Raw genomic sequence first — 23,894 nt, 5'->3', positions numbered from 1 at the left:
CGGCAAGGACGGGGCAGGACATGGGCAGCCCCACGGGGCAGCCCCACGGGGAAGAGCTCGCATCTAGGGTGGATGTGGGGCCAGCGCCAGGAGGGGACAGCACTGTCCCCAAAGGCAGAAAGGCGCCGGCACCGCCGGGAAGGGGACCGGGAGCTCTTCGTTCATTTTCTCAGGATGCCTTTTGTCGGTCGCTCCGCAGTTATCTGGCAGGGGGTTTAAGAGACAACTAAAGGAAATTACTTTTCATAGCACGCAATTAAACCGTGGAATGTGTTCAGCGGCGGAGCCAAAAAACACAAACGGGTTCAAAAGAGAACGCGAGGAGCTCGAGGAGGACGAGCCCGGGGGCGGCTGTGAAATAGGACACCCAGCCGCGGCCGGCACGGCCAGGTCCTGCTTCGCCCCCTGAATTTCACCAAATTCGTCTTCTTGGAGAGGGCCTCTGGGACTGCCAGGCCCAACCCGGGTGGTTCCCCGTCCCGGGGACGTCTAGGCAGAGGCACGGAGCTCTCGGACCCCCCCCACCGCCCATTTTGTGCCGATGACTTTGGTGTCATCGCATCGCTTCTGGCCTAGAGGACGCGGGGACGCGGCACTGGCTTCAAAGGGCGGCTTTGGAAAGAGGATCGGGCGGCTCCGATGTCCTCCCCTCTTATCGGGGCAAGTTCGACCTCTGGCGAGGGCGGATGCTCCCAATCCGAACTTCACAGCGTGAGCCTGGGCTATGTGTTATCTCCTTTAAACCCCCCCGAAAGTGGAGAAAGCTGCCAGAAAGCTGATAACGCGAACAGGCGGCGATGAATCGAGCGTCCGCGTGAAAGCCGCGGACGCGCCGGGCTGACCTCAGGCTTTGTAAAGCTGCTCAGCCTTCAGCTGGAGGTTATGGGAGCCTCTCTCTGAAAACTTCCTTGTCTGCTCAGCTGGGCTGGGGGGGGTCGAGGTTTGGAGGACAGCAGCCCCCAGGAGGTTTTGATGGAAGGAAACAGGGCCGGGGAGCTCCGTGCGGGATGCTGAGCCACCGCGTTGCTGGCTGCCGTACAAAAAGGGTGCAAGAGAGAGCTGAAGGGTGCCAGGCCGTGAGCAAGAAGGGGGAAGAGCAGACACAGCCCCCACAGGAGGGGGTGAGGAGAGCAGAGAGCTGGGACATGCACGGTGCCTGCCCGGGCACCCAGGGGTGCAGTCAGCGTGCTCTCCGGAGGTGGCTCGGGTCGTGCACCGAAAGTGAGGGCGGCAGAGGTTGGAGACTCCTCCGGGTCCCCCCTGCCCCATCAGGGCCCCCCCAGCTGGTGCCCAGCCCCACGTCCAGGCGGGTTTGGGGATCCCCAAGGAGCAGCCCCCAGCCAGAAGGATCCAGCACGGTTTTATTTCAATCTCCACGTGTTTCCAGCCAAACCAGACCTTCTCCCGCAAGCAAGACATCTCACGCATCATCCACACGGCTCCGCCGGGGACATGGGACGGATTTGGCCCAAGCAGAGCTGGGTTTTAGGGTGTCTCTCCCCCATGGGACCAAGGGGGGAAGCTGCAGCTCCTGCAGGCAGTGCAGCAGATGGCTGCACCGTGGGGACGGGTCTCTGGGGACGGGCAGCAGCTTCGTCTCTGCTGGCACCGCGAGCGCACACCATGCGCGCCGCCCCGAGTCGGGTCTAGACGTTAGCACGGCTCCGGTGTCAGCGTTGCGCTCACCAACCCGAATTTTCAGCGCTGAAGTTTCTGAAAATTAAACCGACTGAAGAAGATCACCCGAGCACGGGGACTTGCCAGTGCTGGCTCTGATGCTGCTTAAAAAATAATAATCTTATTTTGCTTTTCCAACTGAAATCTTCAGAGGAAAGATGATTAATGTGTTATTAATAGTAATAATCTCCCTGCAATATTGGAAGTGTGAAACATGGAGAGGAATGCTTTGAACTTTACGCTATCTGCCAGAAGCCCATGAGCAAGCAAGAACCTGTCACAATCCCACAAAAATGCGGAGCGAGAAACTTCCCCTGCTCCCAAAACCTCTGCAGGAAGGGAATTCTCCGAATCCCATCGCCTCAATTCCCAGCGCTGGAAAACAAGCGCATGCGAGGCCGTGCATCAGCATCCCGAAGGGGGACTGACCGCTTTTAGGGGAAAAACAACTTTCAGGGAAAAAAAAAGCAGAATTATGGGCAGGAGAAGAGCTCTCAGCCTGGCAGCTGGCCCCGTGCTGGCGGGGCGGCGAGGGAGCGGAGCAGGCGCGGATTCCAGAGCGGTCGCAGCTGCCGAATCCCAGCCCTCCTAGCCAAGTGTGCGGGGCGCTCCTCGCCCCGACTGCCGTTTCATTTTTTTTATTTTTTGACTCCTGGAGTCAAGAAAAACCTCGCTTCGATGCAGCTGTGACTTCAAGCCGACCTAAGCTTGAGGGACAAGGACTTAATTTACGGCCTCAGAAAGCAAACGAGGTGAAGCCCGGATGGGGACGACCCGAGTGCGGAGTGGAAGCCCCTAAATACGCACCCTGATGGATTTGATTTGTGTCCCCGTGCCGAGCTGGCCCTATCCCACGTGCTTCACGCAGGCATCGTGGCGAGGAGAGGAAGACACCGGATGATGCCGGGCGAACAGTCCCTGGGGAACAGCACTTGCTGTCTTCACCGCAGAGCCGTAGAGAAGGTCACTGCAGCAGAGCCTCGAAGCATTAGTGCCAGTTGCTGAAAGCACGCGCTGCGCTTTTGGCCTCCGAAATATTTAGGAAATAGCGGGGGCCAGGCGAGCGCGGCGCTTGGGGGCATTTCTGCCTAGGACCCTGCTCTAAGCCACGCACGAGCCCTGCGGCGGCAGCTGCTCCCGAGCAGGTGATGTGCCCCGTTTTGGGGCCAAAAGCGGCCACCTGTCCGGCTCCGGACGCGGTTTCATTTCCCATCGTGGCTGGGCTGGGGGCGAGGGGGGGGAACAGGCAGCGCAGACCCCGTTTAACCCTTTTGGTTGCTGCACGTCCTGCTGACGTGGAGCTCAGCCCGAAAAATCCCTGGGATGCCGGGAGCAATTAGAGGCTGTAAGACAAGATGACCTTTCCCCGCGGCACGGGGAGATTGCCAGCAAGCGCCGGCTCCCACCGAAATATCAGATAACCTCTCGGTGCTGCGCTGGGAGGAAGAGGACGCTTGGAAGCCGTCCTCCCCCTCTTCCCGACGGCGATGGGGTGGTATTTGTAGGACCTGCAGATAACGCTGTAAGACGCAAAGCGCTCGTTGCTTCAAAGCACCGAGATGCCAGCCCTGGACAGAAATCTAGACAGCAATCTCACTTAGCAAAAAAAGCAAAAACAAGAATAAAAAACCAAAAGCCACAGGAAAAAAAAAAACACAAAAAAAACAAACCAAAATACAAAAAAATCCCTTGGCAGAGCAGCGGGAAGCCTGCTGCAGGCAGGTGGACATAGCAAAAACCCCTCCACCCGTTGCAGAAATCCAAGAGCTGTGCGCCGGGTGGGTTCCTGCTGCCCCCCCCGCCCACCAGGACACGCAGAGGAAAGCAAAATGCCTGCATTGCTCCTCCAAGCCCAGCCGGGCACACGGAGCAGGCAGAGAACGGAGGGGAAACGCCTGCTGCCCGCGCCGACACCCGGCCATATGCCGCGCTATGACAAATCCCTCCGGTAGCACGCCGCGTGCCCGGGCGCGGGATCCGATCGCTCGGCACAGTTGGTGCGAAATCTGCCACTCAATCTGCCAGCGCGGCTCAGAAGGGAGATAAAGGAGCAAACCCCCCCCCCCCCAGCTCCCCAAACGCTGCCCTCCAGCAGCCCGATGGGTCCCGGCCCCCTCCTCCCGCAGAGCCCCCAGCACGACCCCAACCCCTCGTCTCCCAAGGGACCAATCCTGCCCCGCAGGGGCTGCGGATGCTTTGCATTTCCAGTGCTAGGTCTACGTAAAGGGGCCCAGAGGCGCCTCCAACCTCAGCCATCCCAGGACTCCGGGGTGTCTACGGGAGGGAAGGCGGGCGCTGGGCAGAGTCGACGACACCACGTGTTCCTGCTCGAAATCAGATTTGTTATTTCTGATACGGTAACAGCACGTAAGCAAAGCAGTTCAACTTAAAATTGACCTGTTTGGAAGAAAAAAAAGGGAACTAAGAAGTCCTGGATCCCTACCTCTGGCGTGCACACCTTCTCATGCCATATCACAAAGCTCCCATGTGAGGAAATAACCGCTCGTATCAATGGAAAACTATTGCATTACTTCTACCGCACGGTCAGCAGCAAGGCCGCCCTTCTGCACCAGGTTTTCCATGTTTTTCTTAACCGTCCCTCAGCCTGGCACAAAATCCCGGCGCTGCTCTACAAGGCACGCTACCGAAACGCGCCCCAGCAGAGCCGAAGACTTCCCACGAGTGCCCTTGGGTGCGACGACAAAGTCAATTTTTACGAGGCGCACGCAGTGAAGCCCGTGAGCAAAATTGCTTTCTGTCCCCGCTCTCCCGGGGGAAAAGCAGCTGACCTTAAGGAGAAAGCGAACAGCGGCAAGACAGGGCTAACCAACCTTGAAACTTAAAAAACGGAATGCCAGAAATAAAAGCGATTTTTTTTTTTTTTTTGGTCAGTCTGGGACTGTAACTTCGGCGTTTTACCTTGAGAGAGAAAGCAGGGATGTCAGGGAACAACTTGTCACCTACAAGGGCTACATTTATACATAAATAACATCAGTGGGGTCAAGTAAAATGCTCTGCCCATCCTTGGCGCGAGCTCTGCAGAAGGAAAGCCGCGCAGAGGGCAAAAGCCCAAAGCAAAGTGAATAACATCCCCCGAGAGTGACTTGGCAGGTGCGAGAGCATTTGCTGCCTCCAGAGCCTCCGCTGGCAGCAGCAGCGGATTCCGGACGGCCCTACAAGCTTGGCCTCCCCTCTACGCATCTCGGATTTGTATTGCAGGGGGTTCCCGGAGCCCCCAGGCAGCAGGAGGTCCCTTTATGCGAGGGGAAGGAAGCTTCCAAGTCCCCGCCAGCGCAAGGAAAAGGAGGGGGAAATTTGAGATGAGGATGCAGCAAGTGTTCTGGAACTAAGGTTACTGGGAGAACCACGTGCACCTTCCGAGAAATCAGTAGATAAATAAATAAATAACCCCCCGAGGGACGGGAACAAACCCCTCTCAAGCGCTCAGTCCTTGGTCTGTATGGGAGATGGAAAGCGTCCAGCACGGGAGCCACAGCCTGATGTCTCCTTGCCCTGCTTCACAACATTGGAGGCTGGAACAGATCTCCGGAGGCCACCAGGGCCACCCTCCCTTCCTCCCTTGGGCGCAGGTGTCCTTGAAGTGATCCTGCTCAGGGCCTTTTTCAGTCCAGTGCTGAAATCTTTGCAAATGGGGGTCTCGGAGATGCTCCAGGAGACCGTTCTTGGGTGATCCCACCACGAGGCCCCACCACGAGGCCCCACCATGAGGCCCCACCACGAGGCCCCACCACGGTGCAGCCGCGCATCGCCTCTCACCCTTCCTGTGCCGCATCTACGGCCGAGCCTGGTGCTCTCTTCTCTCCATCACAGATGGGAAGGCGGCAGCTAGATCCGCTCCTGGCCCCTTCCCCACGCCGTGAAGCCCAGCTCTCACCAAGGGCTGCCACTAACATGATGCCCTCCATGCCAACACAGCAAGGCCAAGGTCCTCTGCTAGGCCGAATCCTTGGTGGCCAGGACAGCGTGTCCGCAATTACCGGGCTGCAGCGCTGGTGCAGGGGCAAAGCTCCAAGATTTGGCGTTTTCCAGAGCCTGGCGTTCCCTGCAGAAGCCAAAACTCCGAGATCTCGCCCCAAAACCTCGTCGCTTTTCTGCTCCGAGCGCTGCAGCATGTGGGATGCCCAACAGAAGGCGAGCGGCTCTGGCCTCGGGCCTACGCTACGCCTTCCTTCCCGTTCCACTGAGCACTTTCTGGGTAAAAACCCCATTCGGGGGATTACAGCTCTGCTGCTCCCAGCCAGCAGAGCAGCCCAGAGCCATCTGTGGAGGTTTCGCCTTCGTCCTGTTCAGCAGGGTGGCCTGAACTGATCCAACAGGGCACGCGGAAGCATTCAGCACTTGGCAGTTCCAGGGACCAACACGCTCCGGAGGCCTGGCCGCGTTATTTCCAGCCGGGGAACAGCGCAGAAACCTGCCATTAAATCCCCTCCTTCAGGGCCCGAAGGTGGGCCGTGCACCGCGCCGATTTGTCGACAGCCACGCGCTGCCTCCAAAATGACAGACTGCGGGCGCCTCGCTTTGTTCTCCTCCTCCCCCAGGTTCCGGGAGAGCCACAGCCAGGCACGGAAAGAAAAGAGCGCCGCGTGCTAATTCGGTATGGAAACAAAGGCAAAAGGGCCTCGAACCTCGCAGCTTCTGCATGGAGCTGGAGCCGTTCAGGGCATTCAGCGCGCTGCCAGCCCTGCTTGCTGCTGGGCACAGAACCACAGAATTGCAGGGGTTGGAAGGGACCCCAAGAGATCGCTGGGTCCAAACCCCCTGCCAAAGCATGGGCAGGCCCTCTCCATACGCTCCCAACCAAGGCCGATGCCTGCAGCCCTGAAAATCAGAGCCACCGCTACCCGTGCCATGCGTGGCAGTGAGTCCTGCCCTGACAATGCATCCTGGGGCTCCGCGTGCTCCTGCTGGCTGAGAACGGCCCTCGGCTTGCTTCGGTGGTGGCTGGCATCTGGGAGACGCTGCCTGCTTCCCGGAGGGGGTCTGCAGCACTCGGTGAGCAGCATTTAAAAGAAAAAAAAAACAAAAAAAAACAACAAAAAAAACCCACGCTGCAAAAGACTTTAATTAAAGGCACACACTTACGAAATACAAAACCTAAACCTAAAGCCACTAAAGGGCTAAAAACGTGTCGTGCTGCCTGAGTGATGGCTGTCATCATCCTTGGTGGGCCCGGCTTTCCTACGGCGAGGTTTTGGATAAGAGCGGCCCCCGTGGCAGGGCACGTTATCATGTCAGCCATTAACGATAACAATGTTTAATTACCTTAATCCACTTAATAACACATTTTGCTAAAATTAGCCAGATAAATTGCTCCGATAGCGCGACTTGAGCCGAGCTACGCTCGGATTCCTGGTATTTAACCTACTTCTCCGGGTGGCTGGGTTCATCCCAACGCAAAGCATAGCAGCCCGGGGCGGGGAGGCGGAGGAATGCTCCTCCTGCAGCATCTGCACGTCGCGAGGCTGCGGGAAGCCTCCCGAAGGCTGCTGCCAACATTCCCCAGCCACCGACAACTGGGCTTGCTCCTCGCAGGGACAACAGGAGGAGCACAGCGGCACGGCGAGGTTCCTCTGCTGCGGCTGGGAGCAGACCGAGCCCGGTGAGGTGCTGCACGGCGGCGACGGACGGAGCGTGTGGGCTTCGCTTCCGGAGGGAACACGTCGCTCAAAAACACTCCAGCACTGGCTTTGTGCTTGCTGGTGAAGGATCCTGAAGCACATGGCGTGGGGGTGGGCCAGACCCCCAGAAGACCCCCAGCGCCCCTCACTGGGGCACTCCCAAACGCCGCTCGCCTCCTGGTCGGGGTCAGTCCACGGTCTGACCCCGCGTGCATGCAAAGAGCCAGCAGGACTCGGGTGCAGACTGCAGGATCAGAGAATGGCGGAGGTTGGAGGCACCTCTGTGTCTCCCCCACCCCACCAGACCCCCCCAGCCGTTCCCAGCCCCACCCCAGGTGGGTTGGGGGATCCCCCAGGAGGAACCCCCAGCCCCTGGTCCCGGTGCCAAGGCTCCGGCACCCTCCCGGCCCAAAAGTGCTGTCTGGGGTCCAGGGGGAGCCTCCGGTCCAGCTGGAGGCTGGAACTTCCCATCCACCTTTCCTTTAGCATTGCACAGATGGGGAGTGACAAAAACCACGCAGGAAACCTGGCTTCAGTCTTCGCTGCTTCACGCAGGCGCCGTATCTTACCAGGACCAGGTCCTGCCGCCTCCTCGCGCTGCCTCGCAACGCTTCCCCCACCATTTATGCCCCATTTATTCCCCCTGGCCTTCCCGTTTGAGTTCAGCTCTTCTGCAGTCACGCAGCAGCGTCGCACACCGCCACACAAGGAAAATTTCGGAAGGATCTCTCTAACACAGCACAGAACAGAGTCCCAGACCGAGTTTTCCCTCGGGCTCCTCGCTGGGAAATCAGTCCCGTATCCCTGCCGTGCCCTTCCCTGCAGCACCTTTTTCAGACATCCCACGGGAAGGCAGCTCTTCTTGGCTGCTGTGCCCAATTTTTTGGCTAGTGCCTCTGGTTTTGGGTGCACGTGGACCTGCCTTGGCCCAGATGGCACCAATCTGGCGTTGGGTGGTAGTGTCTGAGCACCGCATCCCTGCACCTAACCCCCAGTGCCCAGAAGCACGACTGGGAGCACACGCGAGCCGTGCACGATCCGGCAGCACCCTGAGCTAGACTGAGCTGCCCCAGGTGCACAGCAGACTTTATACGTTTCCCCTGGAGAATTCCAACTTGGGGAGAAAAAAAGCGGTGACACGACGACATGCAAGGCAACGGTAGCTGAAGGTGTGCTTACTTTAATGGTGCTGCAAAAATAACTGCATCCAACCACCGCAGCTGCCACAGAGCCACACACAGAGGATGGAGAACGAGCGGTTTGAATAAATGACGGGGGAAAAAAATATCTGTTGCACAGGGATGCAAACTGATACAAGCAATTTCCTACTTGATACGAAAAGCCATTTCTCCCTGGCAGAAAGAGAATGGATGGAACTGTCCCACCTCCTAACGGAGCATTTTTCATGCTCATGTTCAGGCAAGGGGCCTGGCGAGGCTGCCGAGGCTGTGCTCGGAGGTTCCCAAGCCCTGAGCCACCCGAAGAAGCACCGAGGGTAAGGGGCTGTGGAAAGCCCGACCTGTCTCGGGAAGGAGCCTCCGAGCGATATGGCGTGGCAGCGAGTTACTGCAGCCAGCTCTTCCAGAGCCACCTCCGGAGCCTTCGGATCACGGGATACCGCATCGTGTCGCGGTCTCTCGATGCTGTTCTATTCCCCAGCCTCCTGCAACCTCGTTACGCAACTGCATGCAAATTGCTTCCTTTTAATCCCCGCTCCCCTCTGCGCTTTGTGGTTCAGCCGCTGCAGAGGAAGGCGGGCAGCGCACCGAGACCTGACCCGGCGCCTCCCAGCGGCACGGCCCCGGGGAAGCCTGGTCACCTCGGCGTCCAGTCCCGGCACGCCACACATCCTCCCAAATTAACCCAAAACACCAGCAGACCTACGCTTGCAGCACTTGTGCATCCTCAGGGCGTGCACGTTTATTATCACAAAGTGTTGAATTCCTCCTGGTTATGTCAGGGGGCAGCAAGTGCCTGCAGAAGGGAGCGGCGGCTGGCGGTGCTCGCGCTCCTGCGTGACCCACCGCTGGCTGCAGCGGGGATGCAGAGCCCAGGGTTCGAAGCAGCTTTCAGTGCCCAAGGGTGTTGAAGCATTTTTGCCAGGGTCTCTTGGCAGGAAGGGAGCACAAACCCTTCCCACGAAGATCCTGCAGCTCCCCGGATCCAAGGGGTTCTCGCCTCGGGGAGAAAACGCGTCTCACCCGGTACCACAGCTCACTGCAGAGCAGCATTTTTATGGAGATGCAGCTCAGGAGGCAGTAATCAAGTATGCTTGAGAACAAACCCGTCTCCAAGCCTCCCAGGGAGTCATTTGGGGCTTTTTAGGTTATTCACCCCCAGGCTGCACGTTCCGGGTGGGCACCGCGTGTGTCAGAGGACGGACACAAACCAGAACTTCTGGGGGAGATGCTGGAAGATCCACAGATGGGTCGGAAGGGACCTCAAAGCCCATCAAATTCCAATCCCCTGCCATACGCAGGGACATCTCCCACCAGACCAAAATCCCCAAAAGTTGCCCCAAACCCCATCCAGCCTGGTCTTGAACACCTCCAGGGCTGGGGCAGCCACAGCTCCTCTGGGCAGCCTGTACCAGTGCCTCGCCACCCTTACAGTGAAGAATTCCTTTCGTTCTGTTCGATGCTGCTTTCTGCAGCTCTAGAGGTTCTCAGGGCACTTTGGCCCACCTACACAAAGCCAAATCTGTCCCCAGAGCCTTGGGAAGTCAGTGCACCCAAACAGACAGACAACGCCCGAGTGCTGGGGTTCCCCCAGCTTGCTGCATCGCTCCAGGCGCACCAGCCCTCGTGGTATGAGTGCTGGAGCCCTGGCACCGGGACCAGGGAGGTGCTGGGGGCTCCTCCTTGGGGAACCCACCTGGACGTGGGGCTGGGCACCAGATGGGGGGTCCTGATGGGTGTGGGGGGGGACCAGATGATCCCAGAGGTGCCTCCAGCTTCAACCATTCTGGGACTCTGCTCCTCAAGTCCTACTGCGAAGGAATCCTGCATGTCGCGGTGCCATGCCCAGTACCAGACTCAAGTCTGTCTCATTCCTACAGACACTGCAGGAGAAGAAACTGGGTTACCCAGATCTCGAAGGAAAACAGCTAGCAGCTGCCAGAGAAATCAATATTTTAAAAAGCGATCTCGTGCTACAACTCAGAACTTGCTCTGACTTTTTGTATAACTTAGGCCCTCACACTTCCTAGAACTAGTTTCAACTTCAAAACAGAAATTCTGCAGCTTAAAGGGCTTTTCTTAGGGAAGTATTTCTTCTGTGTTAGAATTTGCTCACCTGACCTCCATCCAAAGGAATTTGAGCCCAATTTCTAGTTCAAATACTCTAGCCCCAATACTTGGATGCGATCGTTCGTCTCACCTGAGCTGAGAGCCGTGGGCACTGGGCACCTGTTAGCCATGGGCACCTCAGTGCCAGCGACCTGTGTGCCCTACAAGGCATGAACTCAAGAGATGTCCCCACCGGGTCCCCAGGTCCTGCCACCAGCAGGGACAGCTCACCAAGTAAGCCAGGTCCAGTTTGTTCCCTTGATTATTTGCCACTTCAATCCTCATCATTATAACAATATCAGATCAGCTTCCCCGATAGACGCCAAATCGCTGGCGCCAACGTGACCCATACTCAATCTCCTGCTAATGGACGATGTGGCACCACTAAATCACAGAATCATTAGGGTTGGAAAGCCCTCCAAGATCATCTGGTCCAACCATCCCCCTACCACCAATGTCACCCACTAAACCGTGTCCCTAAGCACCACGTCCAACCTTTCCTTGAACACCCCCAGGGACGGCGACTCCACCACCTCCCTGGGCAACCCGTCCCAATGCCTGACGGCCCAATGCCAGCCAAGCACCAGGTTGCCAGAGCAGCCACCCAGACCCTTCTGCCTGGCCTTTTAATACATCAGCACATTACTGACTTTTATCTAGATCTGATTCCCTCAATTTCCAAGACTCACTGCAAAAATGATGGTCTGGAGGTCTGATTCCTACCGTTATTTGCCAAAAGTTACTGACATTTTCACTAAGTCATCCAAACTTTGCCTTCTGTTTCCCTTTTCCAAACACCACCAGCTTAAATGATACTGGGAGGAAGCTGAGCTCTCCTGCCTGACCAACGAGTACATCCTTGGCATCAGATAATGGGCCCGCACTGCGGCTGAGAACAAGCTTTGGACACGCCGGGAAGCCACGAAGCTAGCTCCTCGTCAGCAATTTCTCCCTCTGCCGCGCGGCTCTCCTGAGTCACTATCTAATTGATAACTCCGTCCTATCATTTCTCCCTTCTCCTTCATCACTGCCTTTACCCCTGTAATTACTACGGCTATTTCTCTCCCAGGCCGGGCTGTCTTTAATTGTTTTTAAGGCTTGGGAAGAGAAGGCTGCGACATTTTCCTGTTCCAACCGTCCTCCTTGAAGCCCAGCCTGACGCAGGAGAGCGTGCTGGCACCGCGCGCCGGGTCGGCCACCAAATTCCACCAGCCCTCTGCCTACGCAACCACCGCTCAGTCCCTGCCCCGTTTCCCATCGGCAGGAAGCCTGCTGGGATTCCCAGGGACTAGCAGGGTAATTAATCCATCATTTGGATACCCTAAGGATAGCGAGACGCCTCCGGGACGCAGCCACGGAGCCTCTCGCCCCGTGTGCCGGGGACGGAGCCAGCGGCTCGCTCGGCACCGGTTCTCACGCAAGCAGAGGGGCTCACCCACATGTCCTTGGGGTCCTGTCCCATTCCCATCCATGGCTGGGGACATTTGGAGCCAGCCCCCCCAGCTGTTTTCCAGGCACCCGACCGCCCCCTTCCCAGCCCCGGCTACGGATCTGTCGCAATTCGAGAGGCAACCGCTACCCCCGGGGGAACGACGGGGGTGGTTTGAACTCGCCTGGCAGAGCCAGCTACCCAAGGAAGGTGCGCCCGGCTCCCAGAGGAGTTTTTTTACGATATTATTATTGTTGTTTATTTTAAAGGAGGGGGAATTTCGCTCCCTGCCTCTCGCTCCCTCCCATGTGCAGCTCCTGCTCTCGCCACCCCCAAACTCCCACCGGGGAGCAGGGGCGGAGGCGGCATTTTTCTGGCTCCCCAACCTCACCCGTGGGACTAATTAATATTCCTTAAGCACCACACCCCTAATTACAATAGACTAAGTGAGCACAAAAGCGCTTTGGTCTCAAAAGTTTGACTTGTATTTTTCGACAAATTTACATCCCACAGAATGCCCATTAAGCCCATGTCTTTAATTACAGCATCAAAACCCTCTTGATTAGAGTACAAAAAAGCATCGGCTCCGAAATCGGAGCACAAAAAGCTCATTGCCCGAGCTCCGCAGTGCAGCAGCTCACCGGGAAAACATCTCGGTCCCAAGCGAAGGATCCCAGGCAGCGACGCACGCGCAGCCCTGCGGCGCGAGGGCCCGGATACGAGACGAAGGCTCGCCCAATTAAAAGAAATTAGCAAATGCCGGCGAGGACCCGGGGCAGCGCTTGCTGCTGCTGGCCGGGGCCATGCAGATCACGCGTGCCGGGCTCTGGCAGCGCGGTGCCTCCGGCACCGTCCCGTGCGCCATCGGGCTGGGGGCACCGCGGCCGCCGTCTGCGCGGGGAACAGAGGCGGCAGTGTTCCTGGCAGCCCTCCGAGCGCTTCCATGCGGTCACAGCAAGCGAGGGTGGAAAAGAGCAATTAAGAGCAAGGCTGTCCCCCTGCCAGCCAGCGCCTGCTCTCAATAGTCCTTAAGCACTGCTTACAGCTGGCCTTTGCCGCCGGGTAGCGGCTGTATGCGAGGGCTGGCCACGTGAGCACGAGCATTTATGGGGAGCAAGGCGTACGGAGGAGTATGCGACATTCTGCTGCTTGGCTTTCGGCGCAGAAAACAAACCCAGCACCCACGAAACTCCGAAGAAGCCCACGGAAAATGGAGAACCAGCGACAGCAGGCACCTTCAGCTCTGCAGCACTTAAGTGGCTCAGCCCAGAAGCCCCTCGCCGACCGCTGCCAAAACGGCTGACAGGTCTCCATCTGCCCAGGGGGAAGACCCCAGCGCTTCCCCTCCCTCCCCGTCCCCAAAGCCTTGGCACCGGCAGCTCCAGGCGCTCAGCCGCTGCCAGCTCCGAGCGGGGAAGCCCCCTGAATCCTGGCCCCACTTGGCACCAGGTCGCTCCCGCAGCCGCTGGGCAGCGCGAACACAAGAGGACAGGTTGCAGCGGGGCGTTTTCTTCTCCGGGCTTTCACATCCAGAAGCACAACCGAGGCCGGGCAAAGCAAAAGGAAAATCACGTTCGTGGGACGCTTCAGCTTCGAAGCAGCTTTCCCAACGCTCTCTGCCCAGCAAAGCGAAGCCACATTCACCAGCCCGATGCCCACCTCCTTCCAAAGAGCCGTCCCGTCGTCCCCTCCTCTGCCATCCCGCAGCATCCCTCCGGGCTGGAAGGCACGGCACGGGAGACGAGCCTTCGGGGCTGCCTCTTCTTCCTCGTGGGCCACGACGGCACATCCGCCTTCGGGGTCTTAACGCGGGGCGCTCGGCGCAGCCGGAGCTCGGCGCGTCGCTGCGTGCCTCCCCGCGGAGCTCGCGGGCTGCCGGCAGAGGGGCTGGCAGCGCGCCCTGCCCCGGGGAGCAGCGTGGGTGGGTGAAGGCGAAGGCTCTGCCCTCCTTGCCCGGCCTCCCCCGGCGCTCGGCAGTGGAGGGAACCAACGAGGAGCCGCTCGCCGGGGCCAGGCGGCTCGTTCGGAGGAGCTTAATTAGCCAGGCTCCTGAAGACGTGATGCTGGGATGGGAAACAAGGGGTTGCTTTTTCTTTTTTTTGGCTATATTTTTTTTCTTTTCACAAGGTTTGCAGTTTCCCCACTTCCAAGCCCGTTCACAATACGCCTGGTACAAGAACCCGAACAGAGCAATTATAAACAGGAGGAGAGCGCGCCAGCAGCCGCGCGAGTTATTTCCCGTACACGAACCGAGCTCTAATCCTGATGCTTCCAGACGACAGCGCCTGCCTGAGACCCGCCTTATTTCAGGGAAAAAAAAAAGGAAATTAAAAAAAGGCAAGCCTGACCTTACTGTATATTAGTTTTGAGCTCGCAGCTGCAGCAGATGGCTTGCAAAGGATGAAAAAATGGGCTCTGATTGCAAAAGGAAGAGAACAGGAGACCTGACCCTAGGAGAGGTCCTCCTGCCAGCCAGGAGCCTAACTGCGGGCACGGCAAAATCCTGTTCTGTCCAAGCACTCGGTGTTGGGAGAAGACCTGGACAGCCATGGAGTAATCAACACAAGATCTGAGCTTAAAATCCTACATAATTAATATCTCAGGCAAGTAGCCACAGAATGACACTGTATAATCCATTTTTCATGCTCCGTATTCTTTTCCTTAATGTCATCTTCTGCCTAAAAAATGTCCTGAGTAACAACTCACCCCAAGTAGTTCCATATTAAAATAAAATTATAACGGAGGATGGATTCTGAATGTAACGATTCTCCCAGCGAGAAGTGCCCATTTCATAAATGAGCTATTTTCTACTGATGGCTTCGGATCTGCTCAAGCAGGGTCTCTGTGGCTTTTATTCTTTCGAGCCAGAGGCAGGCAGGGGTTGGACACATCGCAACTCAAAAAGCCACTGTGTTTTCCCCACTCCCACGCCAGGACAACCCTCCACCTCACCCTACCCCCACTCTGTCCCCACTGGGCTGAAGGATGGCCGGACTGACACCAACCCACTGTCACATGAACCAACCTTCTCCTTTCAAAACTCGATCCATTTTAATCATTACCTGCATGCCGCTGTCCTAATAAGTTGTGTAAAGAGCAGCTGAATAGCAGCCAACTCTTCTGAGCCTGGCTTGATTCACAGACACCATGGTGATGCTTCTGCCTTGCTGTTTTTTTTTTTTTCATAATTATTATTATGATCAGGAAAAAAAATAAAAAACCAAAATAAAAATCAGCAACAGCACCCTGTAGTAGCACAACCAGAACGCTTTTTGGGCTCATTTCTTCCTACGGGAAGCATCAGGTGGCATTTTTAATACTGACATCGCAAGGCGGTGAGTTTGTCACATTTTATGCAGCACCAATTGCCCACCCCTTCCATCTTCCAGATCGCTTCTCCTACACTGCAGAATTCAGGAATACGCCGTTTATTTTGCCAGGTTTCACTGAGATTTATTTTAATCTGGCTTTGATTAGGCCAAGTGACTTATTTTCACTTGAGGACTAGGGCTGAACTAATGCTTGAAACTATTATTGTGCTTCCAGCCCTGTCTTCAACTCACCAAGCAACTTGGAGAAAGTCGCTCTGAATAATGTCTCCGTTTCCCAAACGGCACAACTGGGAAAACACTGACCTACTTGGCAGGAGCGCGGAGAGCAGGCACTCTTTTTTCTTTTTAATGATTTAAGACAACCCAAATGCGAGGCGTTAGAGAGATGGGAATTCCACAAAGCCATTAATGGAGCACCAGGGGGACAGCTTGAGAGCTAGTTATCAGTGCTGTTCCTGTAACCCTCGATCCCTCTATCAATTTGCCAAGAGCCTAAATCAAACAAACTTCGCATTGGGCTCTGACCGTTGCCAGACTGAGGGCTGTAGGCAAGGAGAGGGCTCCCGTGGAAAGGGGCCAACGCAACCAGCAGCGAAGGTGGGTGGATGTCTACGAGCCAACGTGGCACAAACGTAGAGGGAAGTGGACGTCTGTTCAGCTAGAGGCCTCAGGCTTTAATCACGCTCATCAGCCTCATGCTCATGGCCTCTCATCACAGCCTTCCACATCCCAAACTAGCAGAAGTGTCCAGATGCCTTCAAGGGTGCCTCAAGTGCAATACAGATCGCCTCCTTATGCAGCCACCACAAAAAGGGCACGAGCACAGAGGAGTGCCCCAGGGTAAGAAAAGGGAGACAAACCTGGAGGCCGCTCCTTTCTGCTCCTTCCCCAGCCACTGACAGGAAGCACAGGTGGAAAAAGAAGCATCACAACTAAGAGAAGTGGTGAATTTGTGCAAAATGAGGACTGATTGTTCCTACCACAAGAGTCACAGAATCATCTAGGCTGGCAAAGGCCTTCAAGATCATCAAGTCCAACCACCAGCATGGCCCACTGAGTTCCATCACTAAACCACATCCCTTAGGGCCATATCCAGATGTCTCTTAAATATCCCTGGGGATGGGGACCCCACTGGGCACTTCCAATGCTTCACCCCAATGCAGAACTTCACGAGGGCCTGCTGCTCTTTGGCCAAAAGCAGAGCTCACAGCACAGAGATGCCACTTCTCCTCTGTCTCATCTGCCACCGGACGCGTTGGCCAAGGCTTACAGCATGCGAGTCCCACCACCCCCCTGTCCCACACACCAAGTGCTTAAGCCCTCCACCGGTCCTATGAAAGGGCTTCTGTCCCTTCAAAAAAGGCTGTTTGGTCCCACGCCGCAATGGCATTTGGCTTCGGGGCTGGGTCGAAGCCACAGGGCCTTGGGTAGCCAAAGGCCCAGTGCCCACAGAAGGATCTCACAGCCTGGCTTTGCTTTGGAGGATGGCGTCTGGTTCGTTTACCTGGAGTACTGTGTCCAGTTTTGGGCTCCCTGGTACAAAAAGAACAGGGATCTCCAGGAGAGAGTCCAGCGGAGGGCCACAAAGATGACACGGGGCCTGGAGCATCTTCCCTATGAGGAAAGACTGAGAGACCTGGGTCTGTTCAGCCTTGAGAAGAGAAGACTGAGGGGGGATCTTACCAATGTTTACAAAAACCTGAGGTGTGGGAGACAGAGGGATATGGCCAACCTCTTTTCAGTGGTTTGTGGGGACAGGACAAGGGGCAATGGCCACAAAATGGAGCCCAGGAAGTTCCTCACCAACATGCGAAAGAACTTCTTCACGGTGAGGGTGACGGAGCGCTGGGACAGGCTGCCCAGGGAGGTTGTGGAGTCTCCTTCTCTGGAGATATTCAAGGCCTGTCTGGACGCCTGCCTGGGCAGCCTGCTCTAGGGAACCTGCTTTGGCAGGGTGGTTGGACCCGATGATCTCTGGAGGTCCCTTCCAACCCCTACAATTCTGTGATTCTGATTCGTGCTCTCGCGGCTACATTGGTTCACGGTGCTGAACATCTTCCTGATGTGCTCTGACAGCTCCGGGGGGAGCAAACGAGAGGATTTGGGCATCCGGCTCTGACTCACATTCACCCTTCGTCCTTCTGGAAAACAGGAAAGCTCTGGGGCAAGGACTCTCACTGTAGCTTCGTCAACACCTACTGCAGCGGATTTAATTCTCTACCGGTACCTACTAATTGCTAAGGAGTAACGGACACAGGAGAGTTGCTTTGGGGATAGCTTTACCGCCTGAGCTTTGCAATGGAAAGATGCTCTCCGTTTGTTTGCCACAGTTTATTCATCTGTAAACCAACAATACCCTCTGTGGCACAGAAGCCTAGGAGAGACTGTCATAAAACCCTCTCTAGCCAAAGGTCGGAAAACAGCCCAGAGTCTCTGTGCTGCAGAGTGCCCACGTGCTGCAATGAGGAGCACCACAGCTGAGGGACACAGCCTTGGCTGATGAATGAAGTGAAGCAAAGCCAGGTTGTCCAGATTCTCCAGCCATCCAGGAAAGGTCAAACGCTCCCCTTGTATTTCCATCCTGTCCCACTCGGCTGAAGGCTACAGCCTCCATGGTGTCCTGACCTCAACCTTGGCCGCCCCGAGCCTGGATGGCCTTGAACCAACAAGGGCTGCGAGGACTCTGTACAACCACCTGAAAGAAAGGTGTGGGTAGCTGGGGGTCGGCCTCTTCTCGCAGATAACTAGTGACAAGACCAGAGGGAATGGCCTCAGGTTGTGCCAGGGGAGGTTCAGGTTGGAATTTAGGAGACATTTCTTCTCAGAAAGAGCAGTCAGGCATTGGGACGGGCTGCCCAGGGAGGTGGTGGAGTCACCGTCCCTGGGGGTGTTCAAGGAAAGGTTGAATGTGGTGCTTAGGGACGCGGTTTAATGAGTAATATTGGTGGTGGGGTGATGGTTGGATCAGATGATCTTTGAGGTCTTTTCCAACACTAATTATTCTATGACTCAGGCAGACACAGAACTGAGAATGAGCCATTTGTGAGCTAAGACATGGGCACCCCTTCCCTCCTGACAAGTGTTCAAAGCAAGGCAGAGCAAGGTCTCGGAGATTATCTGCTCCAAGCACAGCCCCTCACACCACCCGGACCCGGCGTGGTGCTTTCATCCTTCCGAAGAGCAGTTCAGCACCGCAGGAGGAGGCACAGCACACTGCCACCCACCCGCAGGGGGACTGGGACCAGTCACAGCGGCCACGCAGAGCTCCAATGAATTGGAGAGCTGACCCATTCCCAATTCTCAAACACCCAGAGTTGGAAGGGACCCACAAGTCCCTTGGGAAGTTGGAAGGGACCCACAATCATCGAGTCCAACTCATTTTTTTGCCTAGCCCAGGGACCGCTGCTGCCTCGTTTACCTTTTCCATCTCCCTCCATCAGCTCGTTGTACGGCTGCCAGAACAATAGTATGGGCCAGAGCCCCAGAGAACCCACAAATAAATATGCTGTTCTTTGAGGGATTTGTTGCTTTTTAATAGAGACATTTTACAAGCAACGCTCTACAATCTTGAATTCAGCTGACAAATTCAAAACTCCCTGACATCTCTGTAATTAGCCGCAGACAGCTGACTTACGGTTTGACAAACAGTGCTAAATTTGCACTGAATGGCCGTGTTCTGCCTCGCTATTTAGTCTTATTCATTTTGAAGTGCCATCCTTCACCCCGGAAGCTCAAGCCATGCAGACACCAAAAACATTCTGCGCTGTGCAGGACGGGGTCAGCACTCTGCAATTTCCTGATCTTTTATTTCAGCTCTCCGGGCACGTGAGAGTGAGAGACAACAGGACCCACATCTCCCTAGCCGCTTACTGTTCTCAAGCCAAGGACTGCACTGCATGATTAGTTTACTGGAGGAAACCGGTTTCCCAGTGGGCATTTGATTACAAGAAGCCAGATTCCCCCAGGAGAACAGCGGGCTCTTGTTTAAGTCCCGGTGTTTGTACCCGCGCACAACGTGAGCCCATTCCCATGCAGCGCTGCACCGGTCGCCCCCTCCCTTCCCCTTCACAATCGGGGGGCACTGCATCACTCATGGGACCTATCGGTATGCCAAAGCCACATCTCAATATTGCTATTAGCAAATATAACTAATAGAAATAATATATATAGGTATAATAAAAGTAACATGTTATTACTGGCCCCGATATCATTTGTACAGATAACCAGGACGGGGTCACTTCTTCCCCACCTCCATGCGAGCATCACAGCACCAGCAAAAGGAGGGATTTGGCGGGACGTGCTGCAGTTGTGAAGTTATTTCAAGGCACGGATGCTAACTGAAATCTGCACGATGGTAAGACACATGTGAAGGTCACAGCTGATAGAAGGGTCCTTAGAGCAAACTACTGAGTTTTGAGATTGAGTCACCAAGGTCTGCATACGTCAGCTGTGGGCTCCTCGTGGCAGAGACCAGGATGGGCTCTCAAAGCTGGCTATAACCATAAGCACCAGCCCTAGGCCATTTCCAGCTCCCTTAGATAAGCCAAGGCCACCTCCAGCGAGCTCCCCAAGGTACCAGGTCCTTCCCTGCTCGGGTGGACCTCGGTGTTTTGCATAGGAATAGAGAAAACAAATTGCTCCAGGAGTTAACGGGCTGGCTCAGCAGCCCCATAGCGCACTCAGCAAGTGCACAAACCTGAGTGCCACGGTTCCAGTTACAGGTCACGCATCAGAAACTTGCTCCATCCGAGTGCATGCCCAGTTTCCTATTTGCAGGTTCAGATATCGTGACAGCAGCGAGTAAAGTAGGGAGCAAAAACACTGCCAGTGGAGAGTGGCTCATAATGGGCAGTGTCCATGCATCCTCTGCTTCAGTTTTGTAAGCAAAGCCACATTTAATCTTGCTGGAGAACACCTGTAGTGCTCCCCTTTGTTAACGGAAACTCGATCAGCCTTCACCTGTAATGGGAGATAACAAAACGTGCTTCCCCTCTGTTTTCTGGCTGCTTTAAAAGGAGGAAGAATTCAGGCAACACCAGTACCTGCAGGAGTCCCCGATGCGGTCGGCTGGCTAGGCGACAGCAACAGCTTAGCTCTGCCAAGTCCTACATGCTCAGGAAGCAACACCAGTGCTCAGTCAGCCCACCCCATATCCCACCCTGCCCCATCCGCTGTCCCTCAGCCTCCTGCAGATCACGACAGTCACGTTTACAGCTGTGCGAATAAAGACGTGTCCGGGGTCTTAAACTTGGATGTTGCGTTCCTGCTCAAGAGGGAGAGCATCACGATTCAGATTAAAGATAAACTAGTGCTTCCCCCGCCGCTAAGAGGCTTAGCCCCTACGGTATGTGTGCTGCTGAACAAGTGGAACGAACACCTGAAATCAAACGTGGAGTTTGGGCTGCTGTGCAGCGCAGGGATGTGCAGACATTCGTGAACACCAGCCTCCGAAGCCGGCTGTAGGGTAACGAAGCCTGAATTAACTGGCACCGGAAGGAGGCAAAGAGTAAAGGTGAAATGCCACCATCTCCACGCTGGGCTTGCATTAACCAAGAGCTGCCTAACAGCCCGGGCAGGACTCGCATCAATCTGCCCCACCACCTCGCACAGATGTGCGGACGCTCAGCAACTCCTGCAGCCCGTGGGTCTAGCGTCATCGCAGCACCCTCGGCACCAGAGGCACAAAGAGCCCGGATTCACACCTTTACGTGGTCTTCAATAAATTCCCCAAGACCCCCTGGTTAGCACCTGCACAAAGCGAGGCAGAGGAGCCAGCTCTGGACTCCCCTCACCTCGGCTCTGGCAGCCCACATCTCACCCTCGGTGCGTTATGGAGAAGCCCTACAAGGCAAGGTTTCACAGAGGACAGAGCATGAGGGTCCAAGTCTCTGAACGAGCTATCACAAAGCAGAAGCAATTTTCTCCCCAATTTAGCCTTCCATATTGCCACAGGAAAATCAGTGTCAACAGACAAGGGAGTGCTGGTGGAGGAGAGGGAGGAACGTTCTTGCCCGGCCACCCAGGGTATGTCCACCCCTGGTGAATCCAACACTGGAAATCTCAGTGTTTGGCACTCTTGTAGAAACGACACGAGACCAGGATCGGCAATAAATCGAAAGTCTGGTGTTTCATTTCTATCAATACTTACTAGATGTTCGGGGTCACAATGCCAATCCACTTAGTTATAGACTAAAATATTTAAGCACAGCTGAGTCTGCACCTGAGTCCTCCTGACCTTGCCCCGGTCTACTCATTCATTTAGATCACTTAAAGTATTTCATCCAGCTGCTCGATTGCCAGGGAAGATACTGGCTGCGTAGCCTACGCCTTCAGACCCAAAGCAGTGAGCACAGATTTGGGTCAGAGATACGCCCAACTTCCCTCCACTCTCCAGGGACAGCCATCGCAGGTACAACAGACTGCTACTGGAAAAGTCCACCCGAAGTCACAGATTAATAGGAAAAAAAATGGAATTTACCACTCGGAACCAAAGCGACACACTGATTTGCCCATCAGCAAACCCCAGGAAAAACAGACAAAGCTTTTGATAAGAGACTCTGGTTATCAATGTCGAGATGCTCTCCAGTACCAAAGACCTGACTTGCTGATGGCTCGAGTTTCCCCATCCAGCCCAGCTGCTCAGACTTACTGGATCAAAGAAAGGGTCAGAAGTGCCCCCAAATCTTTCATACAGTGATTTTAACGAAGGAAAGAAAGGTTCTTAAGAGTGTTCAGCCCAGATCCAATCCACGTGAAGAACAACAGCATTTTTTTCAGAAGTCTCAGACTAGTCTCTAGCAGAGTCCGTGGGCTTTCCCCCAATAAATCCAGCATGCCTAAACCAACACATACATGGTTTGCTCTCGAACCTGCTTATATCCTTGGTGTCAACCATAAAAGACAAGTGAGAGCTGTCCCGAACAGCTTCTTCCCTCTTAGCTAATATTTACAAGGCAGAATCAGAAGTGGAGAGGTCAGAACGAGCCAGGCCACCCAAATGGAGAAGATTTTGTTTATGCCCTTTACGTGACGTACTCCAGGCTCTGGAGGTTGTAGAGCATCTTCCTCTGCAGAAGTTCTTAGCACAGAAATGTGTTCACAGATGGTGTAGCCCCCGAGGAAAACAATTTTTTATTAACACCCGTAACAGCGTCAGCGAGTGCATCTTTCAAGTCTCGTTATGCAGAACCACATCACGCTCCCATGGCACGGGGGTTGGCTTCCCCACTGTCGACTTTACCAGTTCCATCATTTCATTTCCGATTTAGCAACAGGAACTAAACGCGTATTCTATGCTGAGCACGAGGAATCTGAAGGAGAAAGAGCTGAAAGACGTCGGGTTTGAGAGGAAGCCAAGAGGGAACTCGAGTCTGAGGAACCCCGAGGTTTTTGGGGTGAGCTGCCCATCCTGCAACCGAGCAAGCCCAGCTCAGCCCTGGTGGCAGAGCCGGTGGCTCCCAACAGCAGGGCCATGAATACACATGCAGTTATTTTTTTCCCCCAGCACTTGCTGTTTCTGGATACTAAGCAAGGCACGGTTTCATGAGATGATGCAAAGGAGGAGGAAACGAGTTGGTCCCTGCTCCATTAATGAAGACAGCCAGCAGCTCGGAGCCCTGCACCAGCCGAGCGAGCAGGAGAAGTCTTCCTAAATGCAACACCGGGTGCTTTGGGTTCATCTTGGGGTTCAAGGGAAGCAGCCAGCATCCGAGGCGGTGCCCTGCTACTGCCGGACAATCTCAGCAGCACTTTGACAACGCACCTCCACTCGCAGGCAGCTGCTTGAGCAGCCTGGATGCTATCGGGGAGCCAAATCTACACGGAGGGTTCACGATATCCTGATTTCTTTCTCTGGTTTTGCTCCGGCAGGGCAATTAGAAACATACTGCAATCACCTAATCCTTAAATGAACTTAATTCCAGCCACAGAGCAGGGTGGGCACCTCTCAAGCAGCACCGCCTGCTTTGCCCAGTGGATGAGCTGGCCGTACCGCAGCGTGCCCGCAAACAGTCGATGCCATCGGGCCATCGGCTGCCCAACGAGCTCTGAAGGCAGGGACACAAAATGGAAACGCCGGGGCACAGTCTCAGCCCTGGTGCAGACGGGTGATTATCTGCTCCCAAAGCTGCCAGACAGGAACCTGGTCCTGATTCCAGCCCTAACCAGGAGGCTACAGCAACCCCGTCCCATTTTCTGGTGGCTCAGCAGGTCGTTACCAGTCCGAGGACGTAAGTGTGGCAGTTTCAGCACTGCAGCAAGCCACAGACTTGTTTTGATGCGATAAATCCCTTGAAAGAAAGAAAAAAACAGCTTTGGCTGGGAACTAATCTTCCTTGATAAGAATCAGCGTGGGAACTGGAAGCTCCAGTAACAACTCGTCCAAGTCTATTTATACAAGACATCAAGACACCCATGCCAGAGATCCATAGGAGAACGCCCAGAAGCAACATTTGAAAGCATGCACAGAGAAAACCTCCACCAGTGCTCTCATTTCAGCGAGTGAAGATTTGGGAAAAATACGCATTTCCCG

At 55.3% G+C, this 23,894-nt stretch overlaps 1 protein-coding gene across 4 annotated transcripts in view; it reads right to left on the bottom strand.

The window, feature by feature from the left end:
• ARHGAP39 (Rho GTPase activating protein 39) overlaps window positions 1–23,894 on the bottom strand; it is a 99,440-nt gene that overhangs the window by 37,844 nt on the left and 37,702 nt on the right. For 3 of the 4 annotated variants that reach the window (XM_083822230.1, XM_083822233.1, XM_083822232.1), the window contains exon 1: window positions 13,692–20,501. The exons of the other annotated variant lie outside the window; for it this stretch is intronic. In XM_083822230.1, coding sequence (XP_083678356.1) covers window positions 13,692–13,732 — 41 coding nt within the window. In that variant the 5' untranslated portion in view covers window positions 13,733–20,501. Of the gene's footprint in view, window positions 1–13,691; window positions 20,502–23,894 lie in introns of those variants that run through there. 4 annotated transcript variants of the gene reach the window in all.

The sequence above is a fragment of the Anser anser genome (genome assembly GCF_964211835.1).
Source record: "Anser anser genome assembly, chromosome: 2".
NCBI lineage: Eukaryota > Metazoa > Chordata > Aves > Anseriformes > Anatidae > Anser > Anser anser.
The sequence above is the reverse complement of the archived record's forward strand: the minus strand, read 5'-3'. Positions and strand labels throughout refer to the sequence as shown.